Source organism: Echiichthys vipera (genome assembly GCF_963691815.1).
Source record: "Echiichthys vipera genome assembly, chromosome: 15".
Classification (NCBI taxonomy): Eukaryota; Metazoa; Chordata; class Actinopteri; order Perciformes; family Trachinidae; genus Echiichthys; species Echiichthys vipera.
In genome coordinates this window covers 7,881,517-7,901,313 of record NC_139840.1, presented here as the reverse complement: position 1 = coordinate 7,901,313, position 19,797 = coordinate 7,881,517, and the positions used below count along the sequence as shown (strand labels likewise).

Sequence of the window (19,797 nt, the reverse complement as noted above, 5' to 3'; positions counted from 1 at the left end):
GGACAGAAGATAATATGTAATTATCAACCCTATGTTTTGACCCCAATTAGATCACAACACTTCAGTGGTTGTTGGAGGTAAATTGTTGGATCTGAGAAATGTTAACTGAACTTTTTCCATAATTTCCTTAATCCTACAGAAACAGTTAAATGGGGCAAACCTTGCACCTTACATATGAAGAGCTCTTTTCCAAAACGAGATAAAAGCCAAATTTAAAAAAAAAAAGAGTTTGAGCCACTTTGCTGTATACAGAACCTTTTCACTGCTTCATCAGTGTTTCTGCCAAATCTCTATATTTCCTTGTTTAAAATGGTCTCAAGATGCAGTTCCTTTCCAAACCGCGACCAGCACCAAACCTATTTTTAGCCTAAATGCGATACGTCCTCTCAACCAATCAGAATTCAGTGAGCGTTCTATGAGATCCAACATGGCGGCGCTCTGAAACAGGAGAGTTTTTTGTTTCGTCCGTCCGTTCGACATGTTCAGACTGAGCCATAAAAAGTTTTTGACAAGATACATTGAATATTAACCAAATGTGTGGGTCTGGGTAAAAAATGTAATACTCCTGAAAACTATTAAAATGGATTTATAGCGTTTTGGAAAAGAGCTCCTCATATGTAGATGAAGAAAAATACTGTTTCATTTTAAAAATGTATTTTGCATGTTTTTCTTGTCAGTTATTTTGTGTCATGTTATTTTACAGAAAACACTTATTTTAATCCTGTTAAAACAAGATCTCAACAACAAATAAAAAGCATATTTTGTGAACAACATACCCTGACTTAGATTTCTTCATAAACTCTCTGCTTTCACAACATTACAACAGAATAAAAAACAATAGTACAGTAACTAAAAAAAACCTGCCAAAGTATTCATTGATATTCAGAGGGTGACACGAACGATCTGTACAGCATCCAGAGCTGCTCACCTGTCATACCCAACAAGATAGTGACCACCACCTTCCCCGCAGTGGTGATCAAGTTCCCGATAATTTCTTTCACTTTGGACGCAACCTCCGCCACAAGCTGCAGGATCTTCATCTTGGTGCTCTCCTTCGCTTCCTCTTCTTCTTCTTCCTCCTCGTACATCTCCTCCTCCTCCTCTTCATCCTCCTCGGCCTCGTACCCCGCTTCAAAGTCTTCCTCCAGCAGGATGTTGTCGTCCAGGCTCAGCTTCTCCTCTTCTTCCTGCGGGGGGTGGATTATAGTGACATGTTACGTTTCGGTATTGAATGATGAATGGTGCAGTCTGGAAGTCAGAGCTCTCCATGGTGCTGAAAACACTTTCCTACAGGTAGCAATTGCATAATAATCACTGCGTATACTCATATATGTGGTCTGTTTGGCTGCTTGGGATATTATTAGCGACCCGTGGCAGTCCATCTGGAACCACATGTTGGCTGAAGATCTAATCCAGTCACTTCTTTCTTGGCTGCTTTATCCGACCAACTATGTGTCACTCTTTTTCTACAGTCTCAATAAAACAGAGACATAATAACAAGTGAGCCATTCACTGTGATTTATATAGAACACATAAGGCACTAGACAAAGAAAGTAGCAGGTGGTACAAAGTCTGTTTTGAATCAAACAGCAATTTCAGCTCAGATGGCTTACTGACGGATATAAAAGCCGAACACAACGCAGGCTCTATAGATGAATTCCTGGTGTTTCTCAGTAATGGGGAGCGGTGCCATCTGTGCCAGCATGAGCGGCACAGTCGAAGTGAAAGTGAATGTGGATTTAATTAACACTGAGCCATAAAGTGGAGGGAGGACTTGCCAGGGGATGGGGGCTGTATTCCAAGTCATCAGCCCAACCAGGGAGCTCTCTCTTCAAACTCCTGCTCAGCTTCTCCCAACTTACGAAAGCTCAATGTGGCGCAGAGCAGGAGCAGAGACTGGCCACTCTACTGGCCTGTTCAGTAAGTAAAAAGTGTTTTATTTTTTATTTGCAGTTATGACTCCCAAAAGGTGTTGCTTTTTGTTTGCATATGTTAAGTGCCGATGCACACGCAGATGTCATCCATTAAAAACGTGAACTCTCAGAGACCTGAACTGCAGTTTGGAAATGGTGACAAGCTCATAATCTGAAAAAGAATTCGTCCTTTTCCTGGTCCAGAAATCAGTTTGTTGAGATATTTACATTGGGATTTGTGGACATCTGAGGTCTGTGGCCACGTTTCATTCTCATTAAGACATTTTTCACATATTCAGTTTAGTTTAATGGACGTAAAGGATGTAGATGTTTATCCCAAAACACCCCAACCCTTCATTTCTTGCTCGTCTACTTCAAATTAGGACTGAAACATAAAGTCCAGGGCAGCTTCCCAAATATGTTAAAACTGTGACACACACATGGCACCACCTCTTTAGGCTTCTCCCCATTGTTTTCTCTGACCATGTCAAGTTATTGCCACCCATGAGCTGTCATGTCACTGACCTCAGCTACAGCATAAATACATGTTGGGGTTTTAATAATTTGATGGTTAATGCTTTTTTTTTTTTCAGTTTTTAACGGTACATAGTAACGGTCTACTTAAAAATGCTGCTTGCCGTTTTTATGGGGTTAAAATGTATCCACCCATCCTTAAGGCACATCACTTTGTCAAAAATGTTTTATTTTATTAGCATATTAATACAATATTATTATTTTTTTCTGATTTAACAAATTATAAATGATACATCTTTTTTCACAATTTTTTAAAGTTAAAAAACAATTAATTGTAAAAATAATAAACACATAATTGATTGCGACCTTACTTTAAATAAAGCTACTATACTATCATTTAAATAAATGAAATACAATAAATTAATCTGTTAATTCAGATGGATCAACACGGTTTTCAGGACACTGCATTTCACCACAAATGAAACCCACTTGTTCCTCGGTTTCGAAGTCGGCGTTGTACTGAGCCATGTCCTCAGGCGGCCTCTTCTGGACCAGACTGCGACACAGCAGCCAGATGGCCAAGCCGGCCACGAACATGCCGATGTCAGGGATGAACACTCGGATGCCATTCCCTGCATCTGCACCAATCACACTGGAGACAAACAGAAAACAGAGCCACACTGACGAAAAGCAGACGCTTGTTTCCTAGAAAGTGTGATTAAATCTCAATATCTCCCAAAAAATTGGGATTTGGAGCAACCAAATGATGGAAAATTGGACCGAGTGCAACAAACTTAACTGTCCATGGACAATCACTTTTAATATGAAAACGGTTTTGAAGAGGAAAAGGGACCTCAAATAACTGTGCTGTCGTGTGTCTGAATCTGGCCTGAGATATTTGTCACGTCACATCTCTGCTTCTCCCTATTCTTTATTTTCTATTTAAAAAATTGTTCAACAATCTTCAAAAAGCTTGCAGAAGTTGAACATTATTTTCCCTACAATCTGGAACGGCACTCAAACGCATGAGAGCAGATATTACTGCAGCAATTCTATCTCTCAGAAAACACGACCTGTTCACAAGAACGCCTGGGAATCTTGATTGTTTCCATTAGTCAATTGTTCTTTTAATATGTGTTGTGTTGTTTTCATCAGCTTTTATGTGGAGCACCACCCACTTTAATGAAAACGGTCTTAAAATGTATTGCCGTTAACAAGTCAGTGAGATTCCATTCAAACAAAAGGGCCACGAGAGAGTGTGAGATCTTTTTAACGTGTCAAAAACACGTTAACTCCCCTCCTTTGTTCGTAATAAGGTGGTGTGACAAATAAGCTCTATTTTTCCTCATTAAACTACATTAAATAAAGTGAACGGGACTGAATCTGCTTTAGACTCTTCAGATTGAAGATGTTACTTGAGGTGTAATGACGCCTGTTGACATTTTACATCACTATCTATCTTACACGACAAAACCTGTGTTCAGATTGTAAAAATGTATAAACAAATAAAGCGTAACCCTGCTCTGCTCTGCACAGTGTGTTTTTCATTAATCGACTGTAATATGACATGTTTGATGTCTCGTGGTTATATCGCTGTGAGCAAACAAAGCTTTTGTACCATTGGTTATTTGATTAGTCTGCTCACCTCTAACTAAATACCAAAAGGGTTTTTCAAACAGGAAGCTAAACAGTGGCGGCCGACTGTTGCCATGACAGCTACAGAAACGTCAGGCTTCAAATAATCCTAGCGAGATGTATTTATGCTGCTTGAGGACAAGTTTTATTAGGTGTCATGATTGCATGTACAATTACAGCAAATAAAATGTCCTTGAATGGCTAGCAGGTTTCAAATCCTTTAAAAACACACTTTTATCATCCAAAACAATTTCTATTTCGGTTCAACAACAATTACACTTGCATCCTGTGTTTGGCCACCGAAGGCTCCTCTTTATATTTCATGCTGAGCTCCAAGTGTAATGAAACTGTTGTTTACAATAAACAAAACACACGGGTGATTCTGCAGAGAGAAGCTGACCCAATGCTCGGATTGAGCTATAAAGCAACGGGTCATTTTAAACAGAACCAATCTCGTTCTGGCCTTGAATGGATATAAATGTTATAAAAGTTAACAAGTTGAAAACGGTGAGCTAATCAATGATGGAAAACGCACACTCAAATAAATAGTTGGTCCTCTGGCTGCTGTTGGCGAGTGTAATCTAATGAAGGACGCCTGTTTCCATGTGCGTTATTGTTGTGAAGCTTTGTGCATCCTCACGTGGATGAAAGAGATGGAAACCGTCAGAGCCAGACGAGGTTGAGCCAGCAGCTTTAATGACTTTGACTTTCCCCTGCTTCTTGTGAGAATATTACAATAACAGTGCTAAGACCTGTCTTCCCTGCCTCAGGCTGCAGGCGTTGGTGAAAAAAACGACAAATACAAAGAACCACGAGAGACCACCGCAATATGTTATGAACCGTATAAATATTAGGTATTTATAAAGGGTTTGAAAAGGTCGTGCATGAGGAACCCGAATGATTTGTCCAGCTGAAAAGACACAACAGCTGTGATTTCTCTTTAGACTCGTATGGCTCTGACATCAGCTCTGCATTTTCCTCTCGGCCGTAAAAGGGAGAAAGCATCCGCCTATGCAGCTGTAAATATTGTATATACTGTATATGATCCCCAACACAAACAGGTAAATGCAGCAAGAATAAAATGTTTATGGCTCAACTTCCGCCACTTACAGTATACTATCCACCGAGGGCTGTTGAGTACTGGAAAAAGGATGTGGCTGAGTTCGGACATTCCCGTACTTAGGAAACCACATTTAACACGATCATGGGGGTGTGAGGAGTCAGACACGGCGGCAAAAGCTTTGAAAAATAGGCCTGTCAACTGATTGTCAGACGTAACTGGGTTTGGCGTTCATCAAGAATCCACATAGGGACAGGTTAAGAGCATTTCTAAACCTTGTCAGATGACGGGCCATGCCAGCTAAATGTAAAGAGTGGTGTTTAATGTTATTGAGGTGTTGCTATGTTTAGGACACTTTGCACAGACGTGCAACCTTCTACAGTGGACTAGAACCACAGGTTTGATCTTTGACAGGTGAGTTTAATTTTAGGCTTTTGCTGTTTGTTAGGGATTTAAAAAACAACACGTTTTCCAATGTTATATCGCTGACCCTCCTTTTCTTCAGCATACAGTCCGATCACCGCCTCAAAAAGCATCTGGAGCAAAATGAATCCTCAGTTAAACATTTCCACACGGTTGTCGGGAAGAATGTGATAGAGAAACTGTTTTTTACACATACTTGAAGGAATTTACAGTCTGGATCTCATCAAGCTTGCTAGATGAATTATTAAATCTTTTTTTTTTTTTAAAGGATCATATTTTAGTATGTTTCATTCATCATGGTATCAAGGTCTCATCATGTGCAAGTTACTTGAGTAAATGCATTTGTTGTGAAAGTGTCTATCTTACCTCTCAAAGCCAATTTGTCTTATGGATTTCTCCCACGTGGAACCTGGACAAAAGAAAAAGGAAGTCAGTGAATATTTAAATACACTTTGAATAACACTTTTATATTGAAGTTATTAAAAACAAATGCTGCTGTTACAAAACTTCCACTCGGGCAAAAACAGGGAACTTACATAACTATATCCATATATATATACAGCTAATAATGCTCTGTTTTTATTTACTATTACTGTATATTACTATATATAAATATATATTTGTATATGTATGTATGTATACAGTATATATATATATATATATATATATGAGGAGCTCTTTTCCAAAACGCTATAAATCCATTTTAATAGTTTTCAGGAAAATTACATTTTTTACCTAGACCCACACATTTGGTTCATATTCAATGTATCTTGTCAAAATGGTTTTTATGGCTCAGTCTGAACATGTTGAATGGACGGACGAAACAAAAAATCTCCCGCTTCAGAGCGCCGCCATGTTGGATCGCATAGAACGCTCACTGAATTCTGATTGGTCGAGAGGACGTATCGCATTTAGGCTAAAAATAGGTTTGGCGCTGGTCGCGGTTTGGAAAGGAACTGCATCTTGAGACCATTTTAAACAAGGAAATAAAGCGATTTGGCAGAAACACTGATGAAGCAGTGAAAAGGTTCTGTTTACAGCAAAGTGGCTCAAACTCATTTTTTTAATTTGGCTTTTATCTCGTTTTGGAAAAGAGCTCTTCATATATGTAAAACACTATCAATATATATATACATATGTAAAACACTATCAATATATATATATATATATATATATATATACTGTATACATACAAACATATATATATATATATATATATATATATACTGTATACATACAAACATATATATATATATATATATATATATATATATACTGTATACATACAAACATATATATATATATATATATATATATATATATATAAACTAATCAGTCTTTGTGTGCTCAAGCAGAAAATAAAAACATTTCCCGTGAGCTTTGTTTCATCAGTTTGGACTGACTGAAGTGTTCCTGAACGCAACTCCAGTGCTTAAAGAGAGATTTCCAGGTATTCAACCGGCGAACTGAGAAGAGCTGCAGAAGGCTGACTGGCCTTTGTTCTGCTGCCAGACAAAACATAACATCTGTTTGTGACTTGATGATCTCGACTCAATGACATATCGAAGTATCTGGCTGTTGTGCCGGTGTGTTAGGCGACTAATTAAGTGCTGAATTGCTGCAGTGCTGAAGTTTTTGCTTTACGGAGCACAGTGAAGAGAGGGAAGACGTTAAAACACACTTCAGTGACGGTAACTCAAAATAGAAAGCAGAAAAAGCAGAATGGTTTTATCCGCTGTGTTACCTGCGTGCAAACTCATTTCAGGAGGTTGTTAAGCTTGAGTGGTGGAAGAAGTGCTCACTACACAAGCAAAAGTCCTGAATTCAAATCTTTACAGAAGTATGTACAAAATGTATTTAAAGTATCAAAAGGTAAAAGTAATCATTATATAGAATGGCTCCTTTATAAGGGATTTTATTGTATTATTATATTATATCATTCTGTTTTTTCATCACTAACAGATTCATGCAAGAGCATTTTAATGTTGTAGTTTGTCAATGTGGCAATTTCAGATACTCTGTTTACTAATGCGTATAGTTGTATCATACAAATTATGTACATCTTTCTTTTTTTATTTAAAAAGTAAATATAAGGATCAAATTAATGTAGTGGGGTAAAAAGTACAATATGGGAAATATAGTGAAGTAGAGGTATAAAGTAGCAGAAAATTTAAATACTCAAGTAAAGTACAAGCATTTTAATACATTTTACTTAAGTACAGTAACTGAAATAATGTACTTAGTCAAATTTTAATTCTTGTTAAAGCAGAATATGAAATATTTGCGGATGGATCGTGATAGATACAGCGAAAAACAGAAAACAGCTTTCAAAAGATAAATAACAAAAGGGCTTTCTCTTAAATGACACACACACGTATCCAGTAAACGAATGACTCACACTATTAGGCACTTTGTTAGAAACAGGAAACTCTAAATTCCACTCAAGGTGAATAAAACGGTAATGGACTGTCGGTGCAAACCCTGGTGTTTCTCTGTTACTCATCTGTGAATAAAATAGCTTCACTGTCACAGGTGTTATTTGTTGTGTGCTTAGGGTAGATGTGAGGCGATGAGCATGGACATCAACAACAAAACATCTGTGATGGGAGGAGCCCACATGACTAACCCCTGACTTAACCTCTGACCTCAAACACTCTACCCACAGTCATCCTCTGACTAAGCTGTTAAGACACTAGAAGAATCTGTCCACCTCCACACATCGACTCCCATTTTAAAGTGCTCAGTGATGGAGGACAGACGTTTCTGTGACTGACCCAGCTGTGCTGCAACACATCACCCACTGCAAAGTTAAAACAACACGTAAAAATCAGCTATTAGGCATTGTTGTTTATTAACCAGAGCTAGGAAACTTCAATATCACAAAACATATACACACTGACACACTGAGAAAGTGGGTTGGTGGGAGAGTTTTTAAGCACCAATGTCAGTAAAAGCAAATGTAATGCCGACTAGCCAGTGGCATATTCTCTTCACTTTACAGTTTCAGGGCCTCTGTCTAATTAACTAGCTACTTGCGTCATTTACAAGCCAAATAACTTTAAGTGAACATGCTGAGGGGCATGCCAGAAACTTTCACAGGAGGAGATAAGGTCCACAGATGTTATTGTAATCCCTCATAATCGCCCACAAAGGTTGAAAAAGGTCATAGATAACTTAACGCCCCATTTAAATCTTCAAATAAAAGCTATTCAGCTTAAAACGTCAGCCCATTGACCACAGGCAAAACAGAGTCTGTCCAAACATCTGCACCACCTAACTTCACCCAGCCCAAACTGAGCTCACAGGTGTAAGAGGAAACCGATATCATACACGAGGAATGCCGGAGGTAAAGTCAGGCCAGTCTGATCCTTAGGATGAGGAGAGGAAAACTGTGTATTACACCCTGAACTCGACACGGAGACTTCTGGAAAAGAGTGTGAGACTTTCTGCCTGACGAGGCGAGGCCGCTTTCCACCCCAGCTGAGCACCAAAAATACCTGTCCTCAGACTTTATGTGAACATCATAAAACACCCTTTGTACTTGCTGGGCCGTTAACCGCTCGGCACAGCATTTCTTTGCACTCTCTCTTCTATCTCTGGGGCCGAATGCCAGTTGCCCTTTTCTGCAGAGACTGGTGATATGCAGTGTCAACATTTTAACACATCATAACTGTAATCTAACAATCGGTACGCCAAGGGAGAATTCAGAAAATGGCTCACATTTGGGTAATGGTGGGCAGGATATGTGTGGATACGGAGGGAGGTAAAGTTCAACAATGGCGTCTACGGGATTTAATGAAGTATGTCTCTGAGGAGCTGGTCCCAAAACAGCCATTCAACAGGCCATTCGCTCCTTATGAGCTGGTGAAATATCAATTGCCATCAGATGTGAGCCAAATGAAACTTGCAAATCCTTTTTTATGGTTTGTTTTAAATTTCTTAATCTCCAGATGGGTGGAGGTTGCCACTAAAGACAATGACTGCCAAAAAGTCCAGACAATCACAGGAAAGTATTTTGTGGTCTTTGACGGTTAATGCAAACGCTCAACATGGTGGGAACTGCATTTCACAAACACAGGAATGACAGATGAATCCAAAGGAAGCCAGCCCTAGCTCATCTGGCGACCGGTCACTGACCTGCTCTAACAGCTGGAGGTGTTAGTTTTTTGGAAAGGTTTTCTCGTTCATACTCAACTCAGTTTACTGCTCTAATGGTGTATTTGGCTTCGGCGAATAGAGGAAATCAGATGAAGTTATCTGGAGGGAGGATAACCGCCTCGTCGCAAAGGAGGACTTGTTGTTTATACTTGGCTGCCAAAAGGAAAAGGGTGTCAAGGGGCTAAATGCCAGATATAGAAATCTGAGATAAGGAATATACCAGGAACGTAGGCGGTGGATCAAGGCGACAAAGAGTAATGTCTGACTTCCTGTTGCATATGCAGCCCAAAAGTAAAACTAAAAATAGGATGACATTAAAGCTGAAGTCCGTAACTTTCTATGAAATTGATTTTTTTATTCATATTTGCCAAAACTGTCACTATATCCTGACAGCACAACGAGAGAAACGACCTGTGAAAAAGTCATGTTGCTCTACCTCCACCTTCTGCTCTGTGTGCTCCTAATAGCATCTGCTAGTTTCCACCGCGCCCGACCTACAACAACCACGCAGTGTCACTATCTGCTCTAAACTCTGATCAAACTCCGATGTGAAACACATAACAAGTGTTTTCAGAAACATATTTTAGTGTACTGTTTAGCTGCAAAATGAGACCAAGTCAGGCAAAACCAAGCATTGCCCACCAGTCGACCGCCCAGACACAGGTTCTCATTTTACAGCTTAACAGTAAACACTAAACACTAAAATTTGTTTCTGAAAACCCTTGCAAGACATATTCAATACAGTAACAGAATATTGAGTGGGATCTAAAAGATGCACACAGAGAGCAGAAGGTGGAGATGGAGCCCCCATGACATTTTCACAGATCGTTTGTCTCATAGTGCTGCCGGGATGTAGTGACAATTTCAGCAAATATGAAAAAAATTTACCTTTTACAGAAAGTTAATTTCAGGAAATAGAAATCCCAGCAATTTGTGTAAAAATCATACTTCATACAATCATACTTCATATAATCATACAACCAGACATTTGGGACTAAAAAAAAGACATTCTTTAGTGTCTCTAGCTTCACTGTGATGTTATATTTCCACACGAGCGCAAAGATCCACCAGCTGTTCAATTAAAAGCCGTTCCTCATCAGCTCGGTGCTCATACGAGGACTTTGCTGTTAAATGTTGCGGATAATGACTCAACATCTTATTCATCCAAGCGGTATGAAATTAAAGCTATTTAAAGTGCCAATCACGTCGCAAAGGTCCACAGACAAGGTTTATTTGTTCTCACAATTTACAATCCTGTTAATGCAAGTACCCATTGTTTAAGATAGATGGATAATACCTAGATAAATACAGCAAATGGTTAGAAACGATGGTCTTATCACACCATGGATTGATCTGCCAAAAACTGCTGCCCCTTTAGAAATAAAGATCTCCTTGAGTGAATATTTAGTCTGTCCTCTCTGAACGGCTCTGTGCGCTCTGCCTGAGGCGATAAGGTACGTTCTGCCTCCTGAGCAAACTTGGCTGCACTTTGACGTTGGAAAGAGAGTTACCTCCATTAGAAAGAACAAGTCATTAGAACACAAGGTCAGGGTCTGTCCCGTCTAGACACATTCAAATTTTACAGTTTGATACAGACTTTCATGAGAAGCCTAAGGCCAACTATTAACACCTTCCCAACACTGAGTCAGTAGTGTGCGCTTTACTGGCAGCACGAATCTTTTTCTGTCGCCATATGGTACAAGGAAGCTAATTACACGGAGGAATGTGTTAGATTCATAAATCTTCATGATGTGACAAAATGCAATAAGAGTGAAGATTTTTTTCTAGAAATTGTGAATCATTATGAGACAACATACTTTGCCTTCTTCTGCAACTGGAGCATGTCTTCACTTAGTTTTTCTAGATGGAAACTTTCCCTCTACGCCCTCTCTGGTGATATACAACTATGTGACACTGTATCAATAGCTCAGGTCAGAGTTTAAGCACAAAACAGCCTGTGTGATGGATGGGACACACGTGTGCACACAGTCTGTCATGAACATTTGGCCCAACAAGTAGAGATCTCACCATTTTGGTCCTACATGAGTTTGCAGAGTGAGTGAGTCACTTAGAGAGGGGGGGTGGGGCACTGATACTTGTTTGGACCACCTGAAACTGTATGTACTCACGGCACTTTGTGGCAGCTGGCCAACCCTGTCTCCATCAAATTAAGGAATGTAAATGAAATGTAAAGCCCAGAGGATTCCAGTTATTATTTACATAGTGAATATGTTTGCGTAGTATCAAGCTGTTACGATATAACCAGGGTATTTAGAAATCCCAAAGTTATGATTATCAAAACAGTCAACTCGGGATGTCACTATATGAGATTTTGTAGTCAAAGTTATTGTAAGATCACATTTTCAGTTTTCAAGATTATTAATGAGGGAATTCATTTTTTTACACTGGAAGGAAAAAGACAAACACACATCTTTAAAGCTCTTCTTCTCAATGATTCAGGTAAGTGGCACGATGTCTCTCTGGATTCATTTTTTTTACAGGGCAACAAAGCAGGAATCTGAACACCAAGTGTCTTTCAAAAGGGTTTGCAAACAGAACAAAGCTTAAATCAGTCAAATCCATTCTGCATTGTCTTTGTGGATTCATGACCTGTGAGTCGCTTTGATTGCAACAAACACAACAAAGATCACTACACAGCCTCGTCCATAAAGGCTGCAGTGTACTGTACTCACAGTTGAAGTCGGAGGTGATGGAGTTCCCGGCCAAGAGGCTGTTGACGGTAATCTGATAGATGATGTGGAGCAGCAGAAAGGACATACTGGTGAAGCAGAGGGACTGCAGCAGACGCCCTGTGTGGCCTGGCGGGGGAGAGCAGCAACAGTGAGTTCAACACCACCACCAACAACATCACTCAGATTAAGGATTTCCACATGTTATTTTTGCCACTCATGCACTGAAACCCAAAAAAAGTCTCTTCTGCTGGTTATCTTTTTCCAGACACAGAATGAAATGTTAATACTTTTTGGCTTGTGCAACATTAAAAGGTGCCTGGTATTTTCGAATACTCACGGTGCTCTTCGGACAGAGCTGATAGAACAACAATTCATACTCATGAATTGAATTGTCTTTATTGTCATTGTACCAGTACAACGACATTTACAGTACAATCCTTTAAAGTGCAGAAATAATTTAACATTAAAAGCATCAAAAATTATAGACTAGACCTTTAAAAGACACATTTAAAATGACAAGCTTACATGTGAACACGCACACGCGCATGCGCACGCGCACACACACACACACACACACACACACACACACACACACACACACAAAACACACACACACGCACACACACGCACACACACACACACACACACACACACACACACACACACACACACACACACACACACACACACACACACACACACACACACACACACACACACACACACACACACACACACACACACACACACACACACACACACACACACACACACACACACACACACGCACACGCACACACGCACACAGGCACACACACACACACACACACAGGCACACACAGGCACGCACACGCACGCACACACACTCACACACACAGTAACAGCTTAAGGAGACAAAACAAAAAAGAAAACAGTAGATTGCCGAGACCCTGAGCATCATGTGCCATCATAGGTAAAGCTATTTGTGTTGTTACAGCTTTTAGATAAAAGCTGTTCTTAAGTCTAGTAGTCCGAGCATTTAGAGACCTGAAACGTCGTCCGAGGGCAATAACTCAAAGTGTGGCCTGGGTGGGACGCCTCATGTGATCAGCTTGGATGTGTGAAGTTATGAATGATGATGAATTGAAATGAATTGAAACCAAGGTGGATTTTCTGTGGATCTTTATACATGTCCTGGTGAGGAACTGGCAACATTATTTTACAGCAAAGCTTATTTCTCGTAGACAGTCAAATAAACATTCTGATGGACCAAAGGACCTTAAATTCTCTCTCATTCATCGCAGAAGGAGAGAACAATACCAGCCTTTATACTCAATTTGAGTCTTTGTTTTTTTGTCTTTGGCGGCAGTTCATGTTCACAAGAAGTGATATGGTTGTCCAAGACGACAACAGCAACATATAGGTAGGTGTTGACCGACCCTTTAAAGTAAAGAATTCAGCTATCAGTGGACATTGCTGATCCTGGGAGGGAAGGATGAGAGCAATGTGAGGAGCTGCCACAGCTGTTCAACACATGTCTATTTTATAGTGCACCTACAGGTATTTGGGATAATTTCAGGAGTTGTTATGGTGATAGTTCTCTCCAGTAGGATTTCTCGAGCACCCCCCACCCCCACCCCTGTTTGCTGAAATGACATTGCTTATCCTCAGGGAAAAACAAGCTTGATGAGACTCCTTTTTGATGATGAAATGACAATAATGCACATTACTTCATCTATTATAAGCCCAGAAGGATTAAATTGTCCCACATATCTGCACGATTTGGCCCCCTGGTTCTTCGCATTGGCAACATCTCCATCTCGTTAAATTAACTGCATCCTTGCTGGGAACACGTAACAGTTATACTATAGTGTATTGCACAATATCCTGGTTAAGGTGAAGGACTACTGCTTAGCCTCAGGCCATCGAGGGCTAACCTTATCAAATGTGTGCAATAACAGACCATGGGAGGCAAATTAAATGTTGAAGTGAAAACACTTTGTGCTAATTTCCCATCGCAACTCCCTGAGCTTTCACAAAGAGGGAAAAGAATGCTTGTAAATACGGAGGCATGAGGACCGTTACTGAGCTTCTGCGTCCAAATTGGTCCGAAGGCTCTGGACAACACAACCGCTTTGGCTCTGTCCCCCTTTTTCCTACGTGTAATTCAGCATTTTTGCTGCGTGATGGCCATCTATCTTGGTTGCCTGACGCTTTTCTTGAATTAATATTTGACATGACTTCATTATTCAGTCTCAAAACGCCATCCCAGGAGTACGTTATAAAAGGTTTCCAAAACAAAAGGCATTGTTCAGCTTTAACAGTTGCTGCTTTGAAAAATGTTTTTATTTAGATCAACTAATAAATAATGATGTATTAAGGATTACGTTATAGCAGTATATGAAGTAGCTGAATTTGCTCGACCTTTACCCACTGCAACATTAGTGATAAACATATTAATACATCACTAATTATAATCCATTACTATACTGTATATAGAAGAAGAAGAAGAGGAAGAAGAATTACTTTATTTATCCCACACGGGGAAATTTAATTTTTTCACTCTTATTATTATACATGTTACACACACACAGGCCCGAAATACACACATGCACACACAGGACCTATATACATGCAATTAATGGAGAGATGTTGGAGTGAGGGGGCTGCCAGTGACCAGCGCCCCGAGCAGTTGGGGGTTCGGTTCCTTGCTCAACAGCACCTCGGCAGTGCCCAGGAGATGAACTGGCACCTCTCCAGCCACCAGTCCACACTCCATACATGGTCCACACAGGGACTTGAACCAGCGAGCCTACGGTCACCAAGTCACCTATGGACTGAGCTACTGCCGCCCCTATAGATTATTGATGCTACTACTTAATGTACTTTTACTTGAGTAACATTTTGAAGGCAGGACTTTTACTTCTGGTATTGCTCCTTTACTTAAGTTAAGTAAGTTTCAAGTACTTCTCCCACCATTGCCTGTCACACAATACAAAGTAGAAAATTGACTCAGGTCTCCAAAAGGTTTGATTAAGATGGATTTATACAAAAGCCGAATTAGGAGATGCGTTAAAGCCAGACACCCTCTGTTAGAAGTCTACTAGCTAAAACGTAAACCTAATAAATCATCCATAACATCAAATATTTATACAAATTCACGTAACAGTACTAAAAGACTCCCCAAAGGGAAATTGTCATGTCGGTGCCCATTCAACAGGGCATATAGCGCGTACTGTAAAGGCTCTTAAAATGCCTGCTGCCCATATGAGAGCAGCAGTTTAGATTTTGTTCACCTCCACTGAGAATTGAAAGTCTTCAAGGGGATGTGGAGCCAAAAACTGCAATTACAACATTAGAGAGTGAATCACAAACAAGTTGCACAACCTATTTTTGGTCTCACGTGAGGATTGGAGACTTGTATACTGACATGTCCTTGGGCACATGGAGCTGCTGTGTCTTCTTAAAGCAAATTACACCTGATGTATTATTCATGTCTAACATTTGGTTCAAATTAACGTTACAGATTTAACTGCCACATGTCCTTTAAGTAACATCTGACAAAATGAAGCAGACCATCAAAACAAAGCACTGACTTTAGCTAAATCCCTCTGCTAACTCCATCTTAAACTATTAAAAAATGTAGAGTGCGTCTCTTTTCTGCACGGTGACATGGGAATGTGTAGTTTTGTAAATTTGTGTGTATTCGGGATGGTTTTCATACATTAATTGAATGACTTGTTTAAATGCCATGTTAAGTCAGATTCTGATTATCTGATCAAGATTTTAATTACTAGACAACATAATTAAAACCACAGTGTATACAATGTATACACTGTATATAATCTGAAGTTAAATGGACAATTGAATAGTTTACAGTACAAATGAATGTTGGCGATGCTGTCAATCATCCTCAACCGCAACCAGCTGTTATTTCAAATTCTTTACAAAACTGAATCCCTTTGTCCTTCAATAATCTGACAAATATTTACCTAACATGGTTGTAGTTTCCAATCATTTTTTAATCAGTAACAATAATCCTGTTACTAAGACCTTGCTCACTGAAACGTCCTCATACTGTGGCTCTCTGTCAGCCGGCAGTTCCCCTCCGTGATGACAGACAGCTGAGGCAGTGAGAGATGTCCTGACAGGTGTAAGAATAATAATCATATCTGCGCCTGTGGCAATTTACATTTTCTTTTTTGTTTATTCTTCTGTACATTATCACTCCACACTGAACACAACAATGTCTGGTTAAAGGTTACATAAGCTGTCAATTTTATGCTTCAATTAGATTTTATTTCTTTGAGGTTTCTTTTAAGAGCAAGAGTGGATAACCTAAGAATGCAGAGCATTTCAGAGGTTGTCCTGCTGTGAGTTGGGAACAGGGTCTGAAAGCACCCGCAAATTGCTGGTAATTTGTTGGCAGTGTCTTGTAAAATCGTCAGGCCATCCACCACTTTTGCAGACAGACGCATAACAGAAAGTCGTGTTTAGTAAGGTTAGCTTATGATTTGATCATAGTCTGTATAATAGTGATGGACGTAGCTACTGTGACGTCACTAGTTGGTTTGTGGACTACCGTTTTAAAGCCAGGAGATTGCATTTTGGCCGTCGCCATCTTGGGTTTTTGAAACCAGACATGACCATATTTGGACAGAAGGCAGGGCTTGGGAGGAGCGATAAGCAGCGTCAGGCTGCCCTTCGCAGTCGTTTCAATGACACTGCACAAAGATTACTCGCATCATCCAGTGGACTCCTGTCGAGTGAGCCCGGAGCTAGCACTAGCTAACGTTAGCTTTGTTAGCAAGGTGCAACCAAACGCTGATGAAGACAATTCTAAGTGACCACAATGTTATTTAGAATTTAACACAGACAACACCCAAAAACAAATTTAAGGCTAGAGCTTGTGTACTAACTAAAACAAATCGAACCTACAAAGCTCTTATTGGTCAGGCTCCATCGTATCTCAAAGAGCTCATAGTACCGTATTACCCGACTAGATCGCTGCGCTCTGAGAATGCAGGGCTACTTGTCGTTCCTAGAGTCTCCAAAAGTAGAATGGGAGGCAGAGCCTTCAGCTACCAAGCTCCTCTCCTGTGGAACCAACTCCCAAGTGTTATTCGGGAGGCAGACACTGTCCCCATATTTAAGAGTTAACTCAAAACTTTCCTCTTTGATAAAGCTTACAGCGAGGGCTTACGAGCCCTTAGCTATGTTGTTATTTTTAAGCTGATTTTGTGCAGACAGATGTCCGTCCTCCACAGAGCTGGGTCTTTCCGAAGTTCCTGCCTGTTATAGAGAAGGTTTTGGGGGAATTGTTGGGTCTATGTAAATCATAAATAAGTCAGAGAGTGTGGTATTTATCTACTCTGTAAAGTGTCCTGAGATAACTTTTTGTTATGATTTGGCACTGGAAATAAAAGCGGCAGATACAATTACTGACCCTGGTAAAAGAGGTTATTATAATTAATAATTAATTCTAATTATTATAATCTCTGCTGTGGTTGGGAAAGTGCTCTATTATTTGGATTATCTCTAGGATGGGAATTGAAAACCGATTCCAGTTCACAAAATCTGTTTACAATTTGAATCAGAGTCGTACTGTATGTCTTTGAGCTTATCAGTTCCTTTTATTAATGTCGGCATGTTTTTCTTATGGTTGAGCACTGCAAAGAATACATTCAAACTCGTTTCTGAACTGATGGGAACTTAAAACAATGAGTCATGGCGGAGAGGAAGAAACGGTCCAGAGTGAGGCGTTATAATAACATCTGCGCCATGCAGGCAGGCTCAGCAGATGTTTTCTTTGAAAAACCTAAATAAATAGAAAGCTGTACAAATAGTATCTCAATATATCTACACTGTGTTAAGACTCGAGGAAACAGAACTGTTTCAATGATGGTGATAACCTGTGTAGGCCTATTTTTTTCCAACACAGAAAACTGATCTGGAATAAATAAGGGAATAGATAAAGAATCGGACCAATGAGCAGAATTGATAATAGCATTGGTATCAATAAAATCGTAGCAAATGCTTTTAATTATTCAACACCCTTTTATTATTAGCATACAGACGTGGCTTTCTTTCTGCTGATTTCATGTTGAAATCCATCTGTTCTGCCAGGAAACATCTGTTTGGAGGAAAGCCCAATCAGCTAAATCGATTTGTGCATGCATTCTCAACTCTTAATGCAAATTTTAATTAATTACTTTGTAGCAAAAGGAATGACGACAACCCCAAGATCGTCCATGAACGGGCTCCTTTCAGCTGTTCACTTCAGCCAAATAAGAGTCTCTTACTGTAGTCCCTCATTCAGAATACAACACCTTTATATTACATTATTTTATATTATAACACAAACTGGTTATGTGGACATTACAAAACAACTGATCATGCTGGAGCTAACCGTGCCCTGGGAAGAGAGGATTGAGGAAGCCAACGAAAGGAAGCGCGCAAAGTACCAGGAACTGGTGGAGGTGTGCAGAGGCAGGGGCTGGAGGACAGTCTATGAGCCGGTTGAAGTTGGCTGCAGGGGCTTTGCAGGACGCTCGCTCTGTAGAGTATTTGGTCAACTGGGCATTACAGGGCCGGCCAAAAAGAGGGCCATTCAATCTGCTAGTGAAGCCGCAGAGAAAGCCACTAGGGGGCTGTGGATTAAAAGGGCTGATCCGTGGGCTGCTACTGGGACGCAGGCCGGGACTTGATCACCCCCGGCAGGGTCGCCTGGGCGAGGGGGTCTGTTGCAAGACCCGAAACTCCTTACGACCCCAGGTAACAACACTGATGATGCGTCCCAGTGCATCCAAGTGATGTTTCCTAAAGAGCTAAAGAGCCCAAAAACATTTTCTTACATTGTCAAGAAAATGTGTAACTTTAACGGCAAACCCCAGAATCCACAAAGTTACTGGAAGGTGTTAACGCCTGAATAGGAATCAGAAGATCTGCAACCTTTGTAATGACATTTTGTTTGAATGTCGGGAATACACGTTAAGTGAAAACATTTGACTAAGTATTATTTAAACCATTTATCTTTGTTCGTCTGAACGGATGGATGGACATTCAGAGAAACCAAATGCTATGTATGGCAACGGCTGGAGTCCTGGTCAGTCCTTAGGTAATCCAGAGGGATTGCACTGTACGTGAGTGAGAGGTGGTGTAATCCTAGAGACGTTCATGTGAAGAAACGTCTCTGTACCCCGGACATCGAACTGTTGACTGTGGGGATGAGGCCTTATTATTTGCCCCGGGAATTCACGTCTGCCATCATTATCGGTGTGTACGTTCCTCCTTCAGCCGATGCAGCGCTGGCCTGTGACGCCATCCACGCCGCTGTTGCCCAGATACAGACACTGCATCCTAACGTTCCCTCTCTCTACTGTTTTTTTGTTGTTGTTTTGTTTTGTATATATTATTATTGTTATAGTATATTTTGCATATTTTGTTGTATATATTATTATTG

General features: G+C 40.2%; 1 protein-coding gene across 1 annotated transcript in view; it reads right to left on the bottom strand.

Annotated features, from left to right (window-relative positions):
• piezo2b (piezo-type mechanosensitive ion channel component 2b) overlaps nucleotides 1–19,797 on the bottom strand; it is a 91,620-nt gene that overhangs the window by 62,208 nt on the left and 9,615 nt on the right. Inside the window, exons 3-6 of the mRNA XM_083927690.1 lie at nucleotides 12,357–12,482; nucleotides 5,872–5,914; nucleotides 2,877–3,039; nucleotides 929–1,187 (exon numbers count right to left, since the gene is read on the bottom strand). Of these exons, the coding sequence (XP_083783816.1) occupies nucleotides 929–1,187; nucleotides 2,877–3,039; nucleotides 5,872–5,914; nucleotides 12,357–12,482 (591 nt within the window). The remainder of the gene's footprint in view (nucleotides 1–928; nucleotides 1,188–2,876; nucleotides 3,040–5,871; nucleotides 5,915–12,356; nucleotides 12,483–19,797) is intronic.